At 31.7% G+C, this 16,011-nt stretch overlaps 2 protein-coding genes across 8 annotated transcripts in view; both read right to left on the bottom strand.

Annotated features, from left to right (window-relative positions):
- Positions 1-1,345: 1,345 nt before the first annotated feature.
- Positions 1,346-3,478, bottom strand: Scgbeta (sarcoglycan beta). 3 transcript variants are annotated; one of them, XM_088200791.1, is made up of 6 exons: positions 3,416-3,438; positions 3,249-3,347; positions 3,051-3,174; positions 2,820-2,984; positions 2,423-2,763; positions 1,346-2,357 (listed from the first exon to the last, which is right to left on the bottom strand). In XM_088200791.1, exons 3-6 carry the CDS (start codon positions 3,166-3,168, stop codon positions 1,968-1,970), a joined length of 1,014 nt encoding a protein of 337 aa, XP_088056917.1. In that variant the 5' UTR covers positions 3,169-3,174; positions 3,249-3,347; positions 3,416-3,438; the 3' UTR covers positions 1,346-1,967. The 3 variants fall into 3 exon arrangements, with proteins under 3 accessions (XP_088056917.1, XP_088056915.1, XP_088056918.1); XM_088200789.1 differs by lacking the exon at positions 3,249-3,347 and having other exon boundaries at positions 3,416-3,478; XM_088200792.1 differs by lacking the exon at positions 3,249-3,347 and having other exon boundaries at positions 2,820-2,975; positions 3,416-3,477.
- A 4,090-nt stretch (positions 3,479-7,568) lies between these two features.
- sli (slit guidance ligand) overlaps positions 7,569-16,011 on the bottom strand; it is a 297,347-nt gene continuing 288,904 nt past the window's right edge. For 4 of the 5 annotated variants that reach the window (XM_088200774.1, XM_088200776.1, XM_088200779.1 and 1 more), the window contains 15 exons: positions 15,863-15,934; positions 15,503-15,796; positions 15,140-15,427; positions 14,756-14,919; positions 14,466-14,682; positions 14,213-14,352; positions 13,978-14,147; positions 13,682-13,904; positions 11,857-12,091; positions 11,550-11,773; positions 11,335-11,492; positions 11,142-11,271; positions 10,977-11,063; positions 9,455-9,642; positions 7,569-9,379 (listed from right to left, as the gene is read on the bottom strand). In XM_088200774.1, coding sequence (XP_088056900.1) covers positions 9,272-9,379; positions 9,455-9,642; positions 10,977-11,063; positions 11,142-11,271; positions 11,335-11,492; positions 11,550-11,773; positions 11,857-12,091; positions 13,682-13,904; positions 13,978-14,147; positions 14,213-14,352; positions 14,466-14,682; positions 14,756-14,919; positions 15,140-15,427; positions 15,503-15,796; positions 15,863-15,934 — 2,698 coding nt within the window. In that variant the 3' untranslated portion in view covers positions 7,569-9,271. The remainder of the gene's footprint in view (positions 9,380-9,454; positions 9,643-10,976; positions 11,064-11,141; positions 11,272-11,334; positions 11,493-11,549; positions 11,774-11,856; positions 12,092-13,681; positions 13,905-13,977; positions 14,148-14,212; positions 14,353-14,465; positions 14,683-14,755; positions 14,920-15,139; positions 15,428-15,502; positions 15,797-15,862; positions 15,935-16,011) is intronic. The other variant, XM_088200778.1, reaches the window with a different exon arrangement.

The raw sequence follows: 16,011 nt of genomic DNA, 5'->3' as shown, positions 1-16,011 counted from the left end.
AAAAATTAAAATGTAATCTAAATCTATATATTAGCAAAATGGCTAAGTAATCACGTTAGATTTTAGTTTCTTCAAAATCTTATTTAGATAATCTAATTCAAAGAATTAAAATAACTAGGATTAAACTAAACATTCTTAATCATAACAAGAGTGATATTGTTGAGTGCTGCTAGACTACACCTTAAAGCATTATTACTGACAAATTCATTACTATTAAGTGTCAGAACGCGTGGTGGTCGATATCTAGAGCCGTAGGTTCACGGTTACATCTAGTAATTTAAAACTGTCTTATGAAATATTTTATAAATAATTAAAGGAACGTCATCGATTTTAGACTTCTAGATTCAGTTTGATATTGATTGCTAGCGTCTATCATGCTACAACGGTAAAATTATAATATAATAGTTAAAGATTAATAATATACAGAAAAATAACAGTATTTGTCGGTTATAATAAATTAAATGAAAATATATTTTTCTACTTTTATAATAAAAATAGTAATATTATGCAAAACGTATTTATTAATCGATGGGAAATAATATTTATTTGACAAGTGGTTATTTCTTTGAAGAAAATAAAGGAACACATTTGCCTAAAATAAATGTGCCAGTAAACTAAGCCGCGCAGTATTTTTTTTTTTAATTTTTTTGTCTACCGAGTTTGAGTAAAATTACGTTTTCTTGAATACAAAGTATTATATACTTATATTTTTTTATAGAAAGTGCATTCTTCACACGATTGTTAAACAAATTAAACAAAAGTATATATTTGAACTACTACAACATGGATAACGATGTGATTTTTAAACTTTCAAAACAATCATAAATAATTAAAATAATAATATCTGCGCAGAGCGCATTGTTCTCAACCCCTGGCTTAGTAGTTTTTTCATTTGATAGATCTGGCAACAGTGTTTTTTGAGTATCGCTACAAAATCAATAATGTAAAAATTTGGTTTATTTTAATTTCGACGACGTCACCGCTTGGCTTACCAAAGGATGACGTACGCGAATTGTTAAATTTGCTCATTTTTTATATGCGCCGTCGCCATTTTTCACTTTTCTTATTATTTGGGTATTGATTTATTAGTATTAGGTACATTTGTTTTTTTTTGTTACAAGTACAATTAAACGCTACGAGCATTCAATTCGTATCTATACGTCGAAAATGTGAAAGGCATTTCCGTAATTTGTTTTTATATATAAAAATATTTTTTTTAATAATAAAAAATAAACAATGACGATATTAATATCGATTTCACCATTTAAATTAGATTTGTACATATAACGTTTGGTCGAAAGCGTACGAAATGTCGGCATAAAAAAATTAAATAAAAAACATTCGATTTATGTCATTTTTTATTTTACCTATTAGAATAAATTATTATAAAACGGTTTTAAATGCACAAGCCGGCATTACTTTATATAAAAGCAAAAAACTAATTAAATTTTTATAAAAAATCACATGATTTTTTTTTATCCCCCCCCCTTATTATTTGGACACCGCCCATACTTTTTTGATTTGATACTTTGATAGTGAAATTTTGCAAATGTCATTGACACATTTTATGTTTATTATATTTTCTAACTAAAATTTTGATATAATTGCAATCTATTTTTCCCTTAACATAATATACTATTTGTACTATTATAAATTATATTAAATAGTGTAAATAGCAACCTTTAATCAGAAAAAGCAGTCAGTAGCATTCATATTTACTTTAAAGTTACATTTTATTATTATATTACAAATTATTTATTATCGACAGGAAGAGCATGGAATTTATTTGTTCAAGTCAAAAATTGTATTTATATGAATGATTTTTGTAATCAAATACATAATAAATGTTAATCTATATTTAAACTATTTGTATAGTTATGACTTAAGTTACAATTGATTATTATTAGTTCAATAAAACATCACAATAACAATGCTACATTGATATGTTATAACAATTTCTAATTAATTTAATTGCAAGGGTTATATTTTGGTGTTATATTGATATGACTGCAACTAACTCGGTTTACTTGTCCCGAAGTAATCGGAAGTCTAAACAGTTTCCCCTGCGGCATACAAACGCACACTTTAAACTGTCCTTTGGCGTCCAAGTACGGTATACCGTTTTCGTCATGCGATTTTGCTATCGGTATGTTTTTAACATCTATAAACACACCTTCTTTTCCGCTTAGTATTATAGAACCGTTTATAGACTTCAAATAAATATCTTGATCGGCCGACCATATCATTTCTTTACTGTCCATGTGCGTTCCTTCTGTGCCGTGCAAATTGGCCACCGTGTCCGACCGAATAGTCAGATTTTGATCTACAGGCGAAGCTATGCGATTTGTTGACACCATCTAATCATCAATATAGTATAATAAGATGTTAATTTTAGGATTTATGAACATTATTAACTATTTACCTTTACGACGAGATTTTTACTAGGATGTGGCATGTTATAAGCTGGCGCTGAAGTAGAAAAGACTGGCTTTTTAGACGGATCCGGATGTAAAACGTTGAATGCCATCACTCCATCAATACTAACACCGTTGGGAGAAACGGATAGCACTTGATGTGGAGATGAACGAAGACCGCGACTTCCTAACGCTATTCGTACGCTGCCACCTTTGTGTCCTTCGATCGTAACAGGAATATCACGAAATCCGTGTAGTCTTCCAGCTCTTTGATAGATATGTTCAAAGTCAACGTCTCCGGAGAGTCGTATAACGGACGCTTCCGGTACCAATTCAATACCTTCCATTCCTGCAAATTGATTTGTTGAATAAAGTAAATTGAGTTGATTTTGTTAATGGTACTACCTTGTCCAAGATGTAAGACTGATAATATTGTGACTGTGAGTAATATGTTTCCGGCAGCTAAGACTAATAAGAGGACGATCAACGTCCAGAATGCGAACGTCTTTCTTCCACGTAGACCGGCTTTCAATTGATCTTCGCTGGAAGCTTTGTTCATATCTGTATAACCTGAATTGTGCTAATATGTTAGAGAATGTGTTATAAAAAAATGTTAAATAAAATAAATTAGCATACCGTGAGTGCGACTTTGAGGACTTCTACATACTAGAGCTTTATCGCTACCATTCTTGTCATTTGGATGGTATTGTTCAGAATCCAGAAGAGGAACAGCGGCTTTTATGTTAGTTACCATTTTCAGCTGAAACATTTGCATAGATTTTTGTAAGTTATATGGAAAATAAAATATTATCTAATGAAAACATGAAAACTGACAGTATTTTCGAAAGGAGGTTAAACGTGTTGTATGGATTATATAAATAGATTCTGTGTTTATGTTGAAATGGTGCGACTGAAACTTAGCAGTGTATGTCTCTAAATTATGAATTTGTATTGTTTACTAATGAAATAATGGAAGGAGAGATGTTTTCAGCAATATTTACATTATTGAGCGGAAAAGCTGCGCGAAGGGCGGGCGACGGCCGAGGGCGGCGATTGCAGCGCCGCACCGCAAATGGAGAGTTAAGTAACTAAAAATAACACTGAAGTTCAAAAATGGAGTTATAATTAATCTGAAAATTATGAATGAAGTTAGTTGGCGTCTCATTAACATCACCATACATTTTATAAAAATATCGATGTGAATAATTTCACATCTTAGTGCAAATTTGTTATAATACAATTGCTAGGGGAAGGGTACCGTTGGGTCGACGTCTTATCACATATTAACCATGTAATGCTTTCGCCGCAATAAAACTCTGCAGCTTGCAATTACCATCACTACACAATTATACTTTTTGGTCACAAGGACGAAGAAGTATAATAAGTATAAAACGAGGAATTTTGAACATGAGATTTTAATAATTTTTACACACAATTTAAATTTTTAGTATTAAGATTTTAGTTTTAAATAATTGGCAAGGGCGTCTTCATAAATTTGTCGCTCTTACGGTGAAAAAAAGCGCTCCGGTGATGTTCACTCGATGTACATCATAGGTTCTCAAATTGGGCAATATCGCCCACTAGTGGGCGGTGGACGGATCTGGCTCCGGGGAATTTGGTGGGCGATAAAGGAGCCATTGAGGGCGACGAAGAATTGGGTAAAAATATTTTGTTTAAAAAATAATGCAAAAATGTTTTAGGCATTTTAAATTTATAATAAAGTAAAATCTTTGGCAACGGGAGAGGTGAGGCAAAGCAGAAGAGGAGCGAACGCGCTGGAGGTTGCCAGTTGAGAGTATCCGTCACGGCAGTGTTACCAGAGTGCCGCCAAGTTTTGGCCATAATGAAATTTAAATAAATCTAAATATAAATAGGCCTCTACAGATCTTTTGAAAGTGGCCGCTGTAATCATTTTATATAGGTACCCATGGGTTTGGACCGAGCCGTTAGGGTAATTACTTACTTAGTTACTTATTTTGATTTTTTTAAATTGCAAATACTATTTTTATAAATTGTGATTCTTATTTTTATAAGTAGCATTTATTATATTAATTATGAATAGAATTTTCAATTTTGTAAGTAGTACTGTATAAATAACAAAAAAATATTCTCTTTCGTTGATAATATTGGTGAAAATTTTGTGTAAAGTGTGCAGTTTTATAATGTTAAATAATTTTATAATATAAGTTCTAAGTTGTTTTATATCCAAACTTGCTATTTGAAATTTTTAAATTGCACAAGCTACATTAATATTTAAGAGAAAATAAAACAATATATGGGTATTGCTACGCTTACAATTTAGTATTATATTAAATGCAATATTGACTTTAAGAAGTGAACGATGAGTTAATTAAGTTTGAGAATCTATGGCGTACATTAACAAAATTAGTGATTTAAAATTGGGAAAATACGAAATAAGCTTTATAAAAATAGTCAAAGTTAAAACTTAGCAATTATTGTAATTAAGGTGGAAAAAACTAGTAAATGGATTGGAGATTCAAATTATTCTGTATGAATGCAAATATTTATTTTATCTTTAAATTTTTTTTAAATATTAACATTTTGATCGACATATTTATAAAGGAATTCACATAATATATGACATGTACACTAGGTGTACATCACAGTAAAGGAAAGCTTAAGGACGATTTTTTGTTAGGTCTGCATTCTAAAAGTGGCCCAATACAGGCACATTAAAAAGGGATCAAGGTAAAGGCGTACTGGACACTAATACTGACTACAAATTACTGCTTTATTAGGAAATAGCTATAATGTAATTTATTGGATTGTTCTTATTACACACTATTATTGTTTTGTAACTTGCGTTTCTGTTTTTAAATTATATATATACATATATTCAATATTTTGAAATTCATATATTATTAATGTCTTCAATGATTTAGATTTTTTTTTGATTGGGATGTTTTTTGATTTCTATCTTTACCCTTTGGCAATAAAAAAATTACATTTATAAATCTACTTTTTATAGTTCATGTCCCATACATATAAATAAATAAAACAATTTTATAATACAAGATTTATATTTTTTTATAAACACACATGACATTGTAATGTGTCCCATTTATAATATAAATATATTATTTTTCTTGCATTTATAAATATAACATTGCTACAAAAATGTAAAACAATTTAGGTACAGTTTCTAATACATTATAAATATAATATGAATTAAAATAAAAGTAAATTAACATAATATTTTTCATATACCCGCATTTGAAAATGAAGAAATATAATAATAAATAGCAATACGTAAAAAAAAATATAAAATATTATTTTAATAAAATCATATGCTTTTGATTAGACAATATATTATATGTTATTTATAATACAATGCGACGCTTTAAAATTTTATTAGACAAAAAATATGTTTTATTTAGTTAATTTAATATAATATATTAGCAATCTTTTCACAGATTCTTAATTAGGCTCAGAGATTCTAAATCTTAAAATTATAACAAAATCGATAATCGATAGCAAAATTTTATAATATCTTTAAAAATATTAATATAATATGTATTAAATTAATCAGTTCTGCAGATTAAAAAATCATAAAAAAATATCATTAGGCAATCAAGCTTATTCGTTGAATGAAATACAAGAAATATTTTATGTTTATTCTTTGTGTTGATGTTTCAATTACACATTATGTGAAAAATAAATTAAAAACAATCATGAAATGTACAATAAAAAAATTAAAAGGCGCAAATGCACATATAATAATCACTATACAATAATTAAAACACTATGTTATATATCTTTTATATATAGGTGTATATAAATAGATATTTCATAAATATTTTCAGCGACCAACTATGACTTTACCGACCTTATGTTATAATAAATATCATTTATTAAATTTAATATTATTAATCCTATAAATATAGTTTTATATAAATTACATTAAGTTTACACATTTTCTGTAATACTATGCATTTTGGTTTATTGAACCACCAAAGAATCCATTTATCGTAAGTATCGTAAGAACGAGAAGATCGTGTAATGCCACAATGCATAATATTATTCAAAATATTATGTTATATTTATTAACACTTATCTATATTTCATATAAATACATCCGTTCTTATGCAACAAAATATACATTATTGTATTTGTTCGATTTGACGACAATCAATACGGAAACAATTATAGGTGTTATATAATCGTTATGTTCAGTTAAATAATTCTATATCTATATACAAGTTTACAATATAAGACTTTGGTTCAAGACGCTGTATAAACAATCTTATGCTTTTATCTTAATTTTTAATCATCATAACTGCTGAGACTGAGCTGAAAAATACCCATTATTTAGTCTGAATATGACATTGTTATAAAAATATGCACCGTTGTTGTCTCTGCGGAATGTTTGCTTTGAAATCTGTATTAAAAATATTATCATTTCTTATCGCTAATAATCTCATACATTTTATTTTATGATAATTGTTTTACCATTACAGGTATGTCAATAAAACGCTCTCGAAATGGATGTAAGATTTGAACCACGACATGGCAGTATACACCATAAAACCGAATATTGAGATAAAACATAAAGGAAACAGGCAAGAGACGTGATGCGAAGAGTTTGTTTCGAAACTCTTAGTTTTCGCGTCGAAACTCGGTTTATTGAGATTATTCTTGATGGATTTATCATGTTCTTTTCCCGTAAAAACTCCGTGTCTTGTGTCGACTACTGGTATGATCCTCACGTTTGATTCTTCGGTTTGATCTCTATCGTCGATACCCCAAGTATCGTCAGATTCACCACCGATAAAGATAGTCTTCCAATCGTCTGGCTTTCTTTCGGCATAGTTATCATCTTCGTTGTCAGTCTCATTTGGTATTTTATCACCCTCGTTCCTACTGATGATAGGTATGTTCATTTTGGCGGCTTGTTCGTTATTTATATCTTGATTTTTGCTGTGAGGAATTTTTTCACTCTCGTCGTGTTGCTTATTATTTTTTTTCGACGACTTATCATCTTTTTTGACGTCGTTCAATAATTGCATCACGTCTTTCGAATCAGGTCCGAAGATATCCAAAATGTTCATGTAAGTATTTTTTAAATAGCTTTTCGCATAATTATTAGATATTATATTTTTATTATTATTATCTTCGAAGGGTAATTCGTAAGTATTTTTATTTGTATTATTGAGTTTCTTAAAATCCGGCCTTATAGGTTGATTTGCAGATATATTTCTTTCTAAACCTGTTTCGTTATATAAACTCGGCACCATGTTAGTATCCTTTTCGAATTGTTTCACAACATCATTGTTTCTTTCATTTTCTATGATATTTGGAATTATAATAAACTCAGTAGGTTTAGAAGTCGTAGACGTTTCAATTGCAATGCTCTCCGTGGTCGATTTCAATAACTCTGGATCAAATTCATCTTCATTATCATAGTAATCATCATCCTCATATGGAACATCGTCAATTTTTGCTTTAGAGTATTCATCCAAAGACGACTGAATAATTCCTTTCGTTGTCCATATTTTAGATCCGACAGGATGCAAAATAGTCCGCTCACTTTCACCTTTGACTTTCATCACCGGCTTTAAAATTGTGGTTTTAATTTCACCTGCATTATTCTTGTGCTTCTTTTTGAATAGCTCCTCGTTTGCCTCTTTATCTTTGGATTTGACGAGCAATGCTATTTTTCCGTCCGGCGTCATCACGGCGGAAACTTTATTTTTCTCAGACTCCTGATAGAAATTATTTCTAGGTTCCGTTATTGCTGTTATTTTTGGAGCCGGTTTTTCTATAGTTTTGCCCTTATCTTTATCGGAAACTTCGAATAAGATCTTCACCCTTCCGGCCGGCGTTTCAAAAGTTTTTATTCCTTTATCAGAATTCGGATCGTCCTTAAACATTACGTCGCCGGTCCGTATGTTAATCCTACTATCGTCACCTGACATCAAACGCTCATTGTCATAATCCATTGTATCAGGATCTACGTCATTTAATATTTTTTCATCACTTCCAGTGGCTACAAAATTAGTTTGATTACTAGATAATTCGTTATAAACAATACTGGTAATAAGAGCGTATATTTTATCAAAATTGCTAAGTTTAAGATTAACTATCTCAAGTAAATGATTATCAAAACTATTTTTATTTGTGAAACTATTGGAACTGTTTTCGAACAATTTGAACAAGTGTTTTATATATAGTTTGAATAGTAGTTTGAATTCATTATCCCGTTTATTAGTCTGACTTATAAGCTCAACGAAATCGTTTTTATTGAAATCGACATTATTATTGAACGATCTTTCATAGTCACTTTTGATCATTTTGAAGATCTGATCTAGCATACTATAATCGTTTGAATCTAAAACGTCCCCAATGATTTGATTCTTCAAATCTTTATTTGATGTTACATTATTAGAATTACCCTCATGTTTTGTATTATTTATGGCAAACGAATCAATCATTCTTTTATTATTATATAATAAACTAGTAACTCTATCGTCGTTGAACGAACTGTTATTGTTTAGATCTGGATCGTAATCCACCACGTCTTCGATGTCTATCACACCCGGTACGATGACAACTTTTTCAGCGTTATTGTTAAACGACCGTTCGTCGTTGTAACTCGAGTATTCGTCTTTAAACACTACTGTTTTGTTATACTTCAAATTGTCAGGATGATCGATGGCATAATCGCCGTTAAAGCTAAATTTGTCGTTATTCACATTATCACTATAATCACTAGACTTAGGCGTATTGTAATTATTACTAAGCTTAACTAAAGGTAAGTCCTCCGGCACTGCGATGATTTGCAGCAAGTTGGTGTTTGATCGGTCGGTAATTTGATCGTCGTCGGTCGCTGTGTGCAGTCAGTTAGAGCCGTGGTTGCCGCGAGCGCATTTTCTAGAACATGCACACTTTCGCACGACGTCGATGTCTTTTGTATAACGTGTTCCATCGCTGCACACTAAACGTACCTGAAAAAAAACCCATCGAAACGGTATTAGAAACGTTATAAAAGCATATGTAATATTCAAAAAGACTATCTTTACTTTTCTTCGTTTAGTATTGCGAGGAACGCAACAAGCGTGTGCACCACAGGCTGCTGATGGCTTGCATCTGGCAGTTCTGAGTGCACGGCGACTTTTGCAAGTTCCTTCAATGTAGAACTCTCTGGAGGCTTCTTTTCGGCAAGATGTTCCAACAACTGATGCTCCATTACTCGGAGAGCGGGATCCAGCTGTGCAAATTAAACAATATTGACCCACTTCAATTATTGTGCTATAATATTATATATGCTTAATAAATTAGATAAAACAATGTTGTAAAAATTATAAAATAAGGCAATGAGAGTAGTTTTAAATAAAAATAAAATTTACTAGTTGTAAAAGTTTGATTGGGTATTCAAGAAATATTGAAGATCAATGTTTTAGTATCTATTTGTAAATAAGAAAATATTTTATAAATATTTAAAAATAAATAAAGATATATATATAGATGTAATACTAGAAATAGAGACAATTTAAGGATAGTTCAGTATAAGAAAACGAGTACGGCCAGGGGAATATTTTGCAGAGGTGTGAATTTGTAAAATAATATTCCTAGGACAATCTGCAAAAATAAAAATGTCGCGGGGTTCCTCATTGGAATAAAGAAACGCCTTCGTCCATTAACAAATAAATTATAATATTAAAGATTTTTTAATGTTCTGTTTATGTTTATGTTATGCTTTATATGTATGTTTTGATTCAATTTGTTTAGTGTATAAACAATTAGCTATATTAGATAAATAAATTAATAAAATAAATTAATAGATAATTATATTTATTCACAATCTCTGGCACAGGGGTGCAGGTGGGTGAGGGTATTTGCCCCCCTTGGATTTAGCCAGAAAAATGCGTCATTTAATAAAATACTATGATCTTAATGAAATCGAAATATAAAAAAACGACCACTGACAGAATACATTTTCACCGGTTGATATATCTTTTTTACCAGTGAAATATATTGTAATTTATCTGGCAGGTGCTAGTAAAATTATGTGATTTCAACTTTTCCATACGTATTAATATGTATATATGTACATTTACGTATTTATCATTTTTTATTTGCATGCAATGTATAAATGTTACAGTGAATGTATATTTTCAGTGAAGTAACATTTTCACTAGTGAAGTCCAAATACATTTTCACCAGTAGATATATATTTCTATTAGCGGAAATATAATTTAACCCCTTCCCGGTCATGCCCGAGTTTACTCGGAAATTTAAATTTTGTGAATTCTCTTGTCAAAAATCAGAATATTTCCCAAGAAAATTACTATAGTCGCTAGTGAAATTATACTGCTCTAAAATGTCTATGAAACTCAATTTGACAGTTGTGAAACGTTCATTTGCTATTCAAACCCAAACCTAACATAATGAAAGCTCAAAAACTAACTATAGTCTTAGAACTTTCATTACTTTTACATACCCTAAGAAGATATATGTAATGGGAGTGTAACAATGAAATATTAATTAGTAATTCGGTAACTAAAATGTGTTCTACTGTACTTCTGTACGAGATCAACTTACTTTGAGATAATCCTGTGGACAATTCAGAGTGCTGCTTTTGCTTATTGAAGTTTGATATTTTTGTTTGACCTAAAATCGTAGAACCGGCTGTAAAATAAGCCAATAAATACATTTTAATGAAATACAATTAACGACATATTCTATATTGTTATTTTTGCTTTTTACCGATAGACGCCAATAGTTCGCATTGTGGTCCTCGTGTACCAGGTTTGCATCTGCATGTATAATCGCTCCTGGAGTCACCTTCTTGCACACATTTACCTCCGCGTTTACAAGGATTGGGAATGCACGGATCCTGAAGAGAAAGATTAATAATTAAACCACAATAAAAATAAAAATATAAAAATAAACCACACACCTCAGTATTGTGTGGATCACCGAGCATTGCTGGTAATAGCGGAGCCGATTCCACTTCCATTTCTTCAAGTAGGGCGCAACCGGGTGTCACTCGGACTTGTCTCGCTGCATTTGTAAAATCTACAGGTTTGTGATTAATCCACACTTCTTTAAAACAACCTGTAAATATAAAATATTTAGTATCGAATTTAAAATAAGTTTTCTAATTGATAATACCTCTGAAACTGGTCAAATTCCGCAGATGCCATTTGCTGAAAGCTTCCTTTCCGACATCGTCGGGTAATCCGCCTAAATAAAGCGGTTTAGTTAAGCGTAGGTATTCTTTAGGACCTTCGTTCACTATTGATCTGGCTGGTCCGCTATCAACTCGGAGAGTGAAGTTCTTCTTAATAGCCAATAGTTCGACTTTGTGATAGTTTCCATCGGACACCATTTCAAAGCTATATATATATATATATATACATAAGTTTTGTTTTATTACATCCATTGATTAATATATGCATTTTGAAGTTAGAATCATTACCTATACATTGTTGAAACCGGATGATTACCAACATCGTAGCTCACACGTATTCTACTGTTGAATAACTCAACAGCGAGGTGATCTTGAGCTCCGAAATACATGAGTACTCCATCTTGCTGTGAAGAACTAAATATCATGGTGATATTGGCTTCTGGTCTGGTTCTCAAAGGTTCCATTTCAACGTACGAGTTGTTGTGCACAAAAGTTAATGATGTGAGGTATTCGCATAATTTTCCTACAACATGAAAATATTTATTTATTAATTTATTTCCTTGAAAGGTCGCGAGTATTTATATTATTTAAATATATATACTCGCGATATAAATAATACAATATTTCGGCATGATGCATCTGCCATGGTCATGAATTTTCACTCTTGTTTCTATGTGACTAGGTTAAGGGCGAGAGAAGCAGTTTCTGAAAATTCATGACTGCGGCAGGTGTTCTAATCGAAATGAATTTTGGCATTTAAACAATATTTATTAGATAGTAAATATACGTATAGGATAAATACAAAAAATAAATAAGGAATAATAATAAATATACATATGTATATATACAAGTAGTAATTTTATTTTTTTATTTTTTAGATTAAATTAAGACCATCGTGGCCTAACAGGTTACCCCAATGTGCCACGATGGTCGAAAACAAATTTTAAATTTATAAAACATAAAAAAACGTATATATACATAAATATAACAATACTTAAACATAACAAAAAATTATAAAATATTAAAATTAAATGATATAAACTGGATCAGATCCTCGTAGCTAACATTAAATAAGTCAATATGTAATGCCAGTGTATTAAGGAGCCGGATGGCCACAGCTATAAGCGAGTCGGCTAGTGCGGATGTCCTAGCCCTAACGGCCATCAAAAGAGGTCTCGATCGTGATTCTCGAAAATGTTCCGGAACCCAAAACTGGAATTCCTCGAGAATAGCTGGATTGTCGACAGCACCTTTTAGTAATTTAAAAAAATGCTTAGCGACATACAGCTTTCTGCGAGAACTCAGCGAATCATATCCCAACGCTCCTAAAAGAAAGGCGCTGGGATATAAGTACGGATAATAACCAAATGTCCTTTTGTAAAGGTATCTTAAATACCTTTTTTGAATTTTTTCCACTAAAAGGGAATATTTGGCTATTCGGGGATTCCAAATTATAGATCCCGATTCAAGAATGCTACGAACTAAGATGTCATAGAGGATGCGAATAACTGACGGATCGTCAAAGTGAAAGGCATTCCTCATAACAAAGCCGAGCATCTTGGAAGATTTATCACAGAATAAAAATAAATAAATAATTAAAAGCAAAAGTTCACAATTCATTAACAATTCTCTTCCCTAAATTCGCCTCAGTAGAAATATTAATTAAATAGGAGTTGAGATATGAGCAAGTATATGTTTTTTCTATTAAGTTTGGATGATTGGGAATAGAGGGTTATTTCGACAAATTGCCGTATTCTTAATCTCTGTTTATGTACAATCTCTCTAATGAAGCAAGTGTATATTGTCGTGTGCTCCCTTATAAGCAAAACCATTGTTGTGAAACTAGACAAGATATTTTGTTGTTAGCAGGAATGGAAATATTAGTTAATAATTAAAAATGGTACAGAAAATCGAACGAGATTGCAAGAGTTTTGTATTCGATTGAGGAGATGAATTGTTTGTTTTTTTGGATATTCATAGACCGATTATTTTTTTATTATAATTCTCTTTTAATTTATTTATCTTCTTTTTACTTTTTTTTTGATTGTCGGTGATGAATATTTTGGATTCCAAAAATAATAATATTAAATAGAAATAAAATGAAGAAACTAACCTGAATATCCTGGAGCACATTTGCATAAATAATCGTTTGATGACCCTTCAGAATTTGATTGGGGCGTATAGCATACACCATGCACACATTCGTGATGAGCACATGGAGATGTTTGAGGATAGAGGGGTCCAGCACGAGGGCCGACTTCACAGAATTTACCAGAAAATCCTTCGGTACACGTACAAGTATAATCGTTAAGACCGTCAGTGCAAATAGCTCCATTCTAAAATAATAAATAAAAAATTAAATCAAGATTAGTTAGCATATGTATGTATAATAATATTATTTTTAAATACCTGGCACATATTATTCGCACAATCATCAACATTAGTCGTGCAATTTACTCCTGTATATCCAGGTAAACAATCACACGTATAATGGGTGAAATGATCGACACACCGACCTCCAGTTCCGCACGGATTGAATTCAGCGGAACAAAACGGTATTTTGGTCTCGCATTTTTCACCTAAAATAATGAGTAAAGTTATAAAAATGTATTGATAAAAACTGGTTAAATTAATAATATTTTACCCATATATCCTGGTTGACATTGGCATTTGTAAGAATTGAGTTGATCGACGCATGTTGCGTTGTTCTGGCACTTGTGACCCACACAATCGTCGATGTTTGTTTCACATCTCATTCCGGTAAAGCCTTGTTGACATTGACAACTAGAATAACGTGTTATTGTAAGTTATTTAGTCAAACACATTGGATTAGTAAATATGGTAATACTAATCATTGGTTTATGTGAGTTTTCGTATTAGAAATTGCTACAACCGACCTGAATCTTCCTTCTTCTAACACTTTACAAGTGGCGTTATTTGCGCACGGACTGCCATAGCAAGCGTCGATCATATGTTGGCACTTATCACCGTGATAACCAGGATGACAAGTGCAAGTGAAACCCCCATCTGATGCCGGTGAGCAAGCCCCGCCGTTGGAACAGGGATGAGTGTAACACGCATTGCATTTGCTCAATATTTCATTCGGTACCGTTCCTGTAAATAATAAAAGTATATAGTCAAATCAAATCAAAAATGTAAGGAGGGAGATAAATGTGTTTGTATATACCTTTGCATTGAAAAGCTGAAGATGGAGTGCTCAATAGTAATTTATCTTTCATGTAAAACGGTTCAGCGCAACGAGCTATTCCTGGTTCGACGTAGTCAACTTTGACCCAATCGGCTAGCCAACGCAACGAACAGTCGCAATACAATGGATTTGAACCCAGTGCTCTGTAAAATTAAATGCTTATTTTAACAACTGCGTGTACAATATAATTTATACTAGAATTTTATTCGCAAAGATTGACATTCTATTTGTCTGTTTAGCGGATTGATTTTTTTTATAGAACGTTTTTAAATCCCGAAATACTATGTTGGCTACAGATTATAGCTGACCTATGATTTAATTTCTCTTGATTTACATACATAATTAAATATTATTTTTACTCACATGTGAGTTATCGATTGCAGATCTTCAAACAATCCATTAGGCAACATCGATAGCTGATTACCGTGAAGTGAGAGAACTCTTAAAGATGTTAAATCTTTGAGAGCCTCTTTTTGCACACATCTCAGTTTATTGTAACCGACGATCAGCGTCGATAATCGCTTGAGTCCAGCAAACGTATTATTCGCCAAAACGGCGATACGATTGTTGCTCAAATCTAGACGCGTCAAATATCTGAGATGCTTCAACTGCTCTGAATCTATCATAGTTATGTTGTTTGATTCTAGATATCTAAAAATTATATATGTATATATATAATAATTTAGTATTCACATTCAATACATTTATATTTTTTATTAAGCTTACAGTTCGGTTGTTTCAGATGGTATATTTGAAGGTATCGACGTTAGCGATGATCGTGAACATCTCACGACAGTTCCGGTGCATTTGCACGAAGACGGGCAATAACCGCCGACCAAACAACCTTCGTCTGATTCACTCGTGCATTTGAAGTCGTGATGTGGAAGATCTCTCAATAGAGAACCTTTCAATCTTTGAGGTTCTTTGCAAGTTGCGCCGCTTCCGAAGTCGTTACTGCGCAACCAAGGTCCCATCCATGAGAGATGGCAATTGCAGTTGAAAGGATTACCGTCCAAAGATCTACAAATAATTAATAATAAAGGTTATAAAATGCGTAGTGATGGTAATATATAATGTAACACTAACAGAGTGTGCAGCGATGTCAGATGATCGAACGATCCAGGCATCACACATGTGATTTCGTTTTCATTGAGTGATCTATGAGGTAAAATTTATAAAAAAAATAATTTTAGAATATGTTAATATCATAATTACACTGTACAATAAGATTTTTG

This window comes from Plectrocnemia conspersa, unplaced genomic scaffold (assembly GCF_051122295.1).
Source record: "Plectrocnemia conspersa isolate PC_06_02 unplaced genomic scaffold, ASM5112229v1 ptg000012l, whole genome shotgun sequence".
Taxonomy (NCBI): Eukaryota; Metazoa; Arthropoda; class Insecta; order Trichoptera; family Polycentropodidae; genus Plectrocnemia; species Plectrocnemia conspersa.
Note: the sequence above shows the minus strand (reverse complement) of the source record. Positions and strands in the feature narration are given on the sequence as shown.